Consider the following 4,518-nt stretch of genomic DNA (forward strand, 5'->3'; position numbering starts at 1 on the left):
GGAGTGGAAGACGGTGTTGGAAACGGGAGCGGGCTCCCGGTTAGTCCTGGCACTTCTGTGCAGGGTGGTCTGTAGCCAGTGCCTGGGTACGAAGAGTAAAGCAGGGCACAGGGTGAAACACAGCCTTCAACCAGGAGTGCTTTTCTGTGGTGAACTTAGTTTAGCTGTCTTTTAAATCTGTTTTGTTCCTGCCTCTGCGGTACCCTGCGGCAGTGAGCACTGCATGGAAAAAGTTTTCTGTGTATTTGCTTTAAGCCGGCTGAGAGTTTTTATTAGAGCTCCTGCCTGCTCTGTGCTCAGCCTGGTGACAAGTGGCCAAGGGCGATTGGGGTGCTGGGGGTGGGCATCAGCTTTACAGCAACGTTTGTCTGAATGGTGCTGGGAACTGCATGGCCCTTCTGGGGGATCTACACCTGCCTGCAATTGCTTCCCATGCAGAGGGGCTTGGGTCTGGGACAGCTCGTCTGGTGGGATTTTGAACCCCTAAGGTAAACTCTTGCTGTGAGATATTTCATCAGGGAAATGGTGCTTTGGCTGTCGCTTGATTAACCTGAACTCAGAACTTCTGAGTGCTTGGGGGAAATATTTTTTTGCAGATTCTCATGCAGCGTTCAAAACATACCACAAGTAATTTTGGTTTTATATGCAGGTCCCCTCTGCAGCGGGGTCCTGAGTCACCTTGTTTCTCACACTCCATCTTCTTCCCCTTTCAGGCAGCAACTGAGCCGGATGCCGACCGACGGGCATATGCAGGTGAGGAGCAGGGACTGCTCCCTGGCGTGTGTGGGGTGCCCCGCTGTGTGTTGCCCCCGGGGGTGGATGTGCAATATGGCCTCGTCAGGAAACATGACTTCGGTTGCCATCCTTGGAACAAGCTGCCTGGAGTGGCCACGAGAGCCGCTGACCTCCCTTGCAAGGCACTGGGGGGTTGGAGAGCCCGCTTTGGGCCTAAAGGGGCTCCTGCGGTGCAGCATGTGGGGAAGGGGTCCCATGGGTTGGATGCTGGTGCGGTGCTTGTAGCCAGTACTAATGTGGCCACGGCACGAAGTGTGGGTGGCATTGGTGCCTCTGTTCTGATCCCTGCCCTGCTCCGTGCAGTGTGGGTGTCTGAGATCATGCTCCAGCAGACGCAGGTGGCTACGGTGATCGACTACTACAACCGCTGGATGCAGGTGACTGTTCCTTACAGAATCCTGTGCCCACAGGCTGCTCCTCTTGGAGACCTTGTCCACCGCCTGTGGCAGATCCCCCGCTCCAGAGCATGGCTCTGCTTGTCCCTGACTTGTCCCCTTCCCTCTGTACCGCAGAAGTGGCCGACGCTGCAGGCTCTGGCGCAGGCGTCCCTGGAGGTGAGCATTGCTGGGACCAGGTGCTGTCCTTGCCCTCGTGACTCTTCATCTAACACCGCACCATGTCTCTTGGAGCAGGAGGTGAACGAGCTGTGGGCCGGACTTGGCTACTACTCGAGAGGGAAGCGTCTACAGGAGGCAGCGAGGAAGGTGCCCTGGTGCTGGGGTGTGGGGGACATTTCCAAAGCCCTCTGCGGCCCGTGGGTTGATGCTGGCTCACATCTGCTCTGTGTCTCTCGGGCTGTGTGCTGCTGGCCCAAGGCTGCAGAGGCTGGGATCCAGTCTTACTGCGGGTAAAATGGTTTGCGCATGTGCATCCCAGCTGCTCCCCTGACCTCAGCCCCCTCTCTGCCAGGTGGTGTCCGAGCTGGCTGGCCAGATGCCCAGGACAGCTGAGGACCTGCAGAAGCTGCTGCCAGGAGTGGGCCGATACACGGCCGGAGCCCTCGCGTCCATCTCGTACGGGCAGGTGACAGCCGGGCCACAGCCGTTCTCTGCCACCCAACCCCACTCCTGGCGGGGTCCTGCTGCTGGGTCTCAGAAGCCAGGGGCTCCCCAGGGCTGTGCTTGGCTCTGGCTCTCCCCTGCTTTGCAGTGCATCTTGCCCACCGCCCAGCTTGGCCCGTGGGTCGGCCTTGTGTATGTTCCCCCTCTGTCCTGGGAGCACCCCAACTCCCTGCCTTGCTAGTAGCACGAGCATCTCCTGGCACGGTAACCCCAGCTCCTGGTCCTAGGCTACCGGCGTCGTGGATGGGAAAGTGATCCGGGTCTTGTGCCGCCTGCGGGGCATCGGTGCTGACTCCAGCAGCCCGGCCATCATTGACTGGCTCTGGTAAGGGAAACGCTCTGTCCCTGCTCTGAGCTGCAGCCATCGTGGCTGTGCTTGTTGGTGGCCAAGGGCAGGGTCACTTGGGAGCCGTGGGAAGCTGAACCTGAGAAGGGAGATCGGTGTGGGGTGTGGGAGCTCCTGGGAAGGTGGTGCTGGTGGGACTGGTGGAGAAAGGAGCCGTGTTGCCTCTGCTCACCTAGGAGCATCCCCCCTCGCAGGCAGGAGGCAGGCAAAGGTCCTGGGGCCGCTCACTGCTGTTTCTCCCAGGGACATGGCCAATGCCCTGGTAGACAGGAGCCGCCCGGGGGATTTTAACCAGGCCCTGATGGAGCTGGGGGCAACTGTGTGTGTGCCCAAGGCCCCGCTGTGCGGGGAGTGCCCCGTGAAGCAGCACTGCCGAGCACGGCGCAGGGTAAGTATGACCCCAAAATGTGGCTCCGAGGGGTTGCCGTGCATAGGGACAAGGTGGGCTGGTGGATGAGCCTGCCCTTGTTCCTCTCCCTCCTTGCAGGTGGAGAAGGAGCTGGCCTTCGCCTCTCAGAAACTGTTTGGAAAACCCACGCCAGTGCCTGATGTTGAGGACTGTGGTAAGCGCACGGGGAGATCCCTGTTGTAGCTCTGGGTCTGGGCCCTATGGCAATTGTTACATTGGTGTTTGCAGGTGTTGGGGGCTGTCCCCTATGCCCCCCGGCCGCGGAGCCATGGGACAGTAGCCTGGGGGTGACCAACTTCCCCCGGAAAGCAGCAAAGAAGCAACCACGGGTGATGCGAACGGCCACATGTGTGCTGGAGCGGAGGGGCTGCCGTGGGGCCCCAGAGTACCTCATCGTGCAGAGACCCAGCTCGGGTAATGGGGCTGGGCAGGAGCGAGGAGAAGGCACCGCGCAGCCCCTTCCCACCTGTACAAGGGACAGAGCGACCTGGGAGAGGGATGCACCAGCAATGCGCTTGCTGCTGGGGTGGGGACAGGAGCCCCTTGGGGCTATGATGGGGCTCAGTGTCCCCAGATGTGCCCCTTGCGGACTCACATCCGTGTCCTGCTCCTTCCCCAGGTCTCCTGGCTGGGCTCTGGGAGTTCCCAAGTCTCCCACTGGCTCAGGGTCTGCAGGAGGAGAAGCAGAGGGAGGTGCTGGCAGATCACCTCCAGGCCTGGATGGCGCAGCCTGTGGTGGCCAGAGGCCTGCGGTACATCGGAGAGGTGAGCCTGGAGCCGGAGGGATGCAGCGTGAGCCCCCTGAGCTCAGCCATGGGGGATGTAGCACAAGGGGAAGAGGGTCCCCTTCCCTGCTGTCACCCTTCCCAAGCCCTGCCCTGCTCCTCAGAGTCCTGGCAGACTCAGTGCACTTGTGGGGCAGCCGAGTGATGCTTCCCCTGCTGCCTGCCAGCTGCTCTTTTCATGTGTCTTCCCATCCCCTCGCAGGTCGTCCACATCTTTTCTCACATCCACCAGACGTATGTGGTCTACTCCCTGCCCCTGGACGGGGACGTGACCCTGGACCCTGCCTCATCCCCATCGCGCTGGGTGACGGAGGAGGAGTTCCATGCCTCGGCTGTGTCCACGGCCATGAAGAAGGTACTGGGGGGCACCTGGACCTTTCCTCCCTTCCCTCTATCTTCCTGGGGGAGCCTCTGGCATCCCCCCAGCCTCTCTGGGCTGCGCCGGTTCCAGGACCTGGCTGCTGTTCAGCTCTGGGCTCTCTTGTGCTTTCTTCAGGTGCTGAAAGCATGTGAGAAGCAGCGTGGGAAGGAGAGCGGCCGTGGCAAGGTGAGCATCGCTCCACGGTGTGTGGGGCCTCAGGAGCTGCTCCCTGGTGCTGTGGGCGGCCTCGCGTGTGTGGTGCTGAAGCCCCCCTGGGATCTGGGGTCAGGCCAAGGAGCAACCCCAGCCTGGGTCGGGGAGATTTGCCTGGCTGGATGTCCCCAGGACCAGGGGCCCCTTGCTCCAGAGAGGATCCCTGAAGGCCGTGGGGACCCTTGGGGTTTGGTTTAGTCCTGCTGTGTGTCTCCCCCAGGGCTTCAAGCGGAAGCGGGAGGTAAAAACGCAGGGAGGGGGTAGCACCTGCCCTGGGACGCAGCTCTCCCTCCGTGCCTTCCTCCGGGCACCGACTGCCCCGTGACGGAACCTTCCACGTATGAGACCACCACAGACCTGTGCTGCAGTGAGTCCTGCCCTGGTGTGGGCTTGGTGTCCCCTGCACTGCTGTGAGCCCAGCACACAGCCCTGTAACCCTCGCCCACTCTTTTTTTGCAGAGTCCACCAGCTTCCCCAGCTCCCCCGTCGGAGTTGTGCCTTGACGTGGCCACTGTGGTCCTGGATGTGACCTGGAGACCGGCTTTTTT

At 61.3% G+C, this 4,518-nt stretch overlaps 1 protein-coding gene across 1 annotated transcript; it reads left to right on the top strand.

Annotated features, from left to right (window-relative positions):
- Nucleotides 1–713: 713 nt before the first annotated feature.
- MUTYH (mutY homolog) lies at nucleotides 714–4,295 on the top strand (the record flags this gene model as incomplete). Its single annotated transcript, XM_009699988.1, has 13 exons — nucleotides 714–753; nucleotides 1,099–1,172; nucleotides 1,308–1,349; nucleotides 1,428–1,499; nucleotides 1,705–1,818; nucleotides 2,084–2,181; nucleotides 2,446–2,590; nucleotides 2,690–2,765; nucleotides 2,840–3,025; nucleotides 3,231–3,376; nucleotides 3,599–3,751; nucleotides 3,893–3,943; nucleotides 4,191–4,295. Coding segments are annotated over 13 exons (1,302 nt in total), but the record flags the coding sequence as incomplete, so codon positions are not given.
- Between the last annotated feature and the right edge of the window lie 223 nt (nucleotides 4,296–4,518).

The sequence above is a fragment of the Cariama cristata genome, unplaced genomic scaffold (genome assembly GCF_000690535.1).
Source record: "Cariama cristata isolate BGI_N322 unplaced genomic scaffold, ASM69053v1 scaffold16725, whole genome shotgun sequence".
NCBI lineage: Eukaryota > Metazoa > Chordata > Aves > Cariamiformes > Cariamidae > Cariama > Cariama cristata.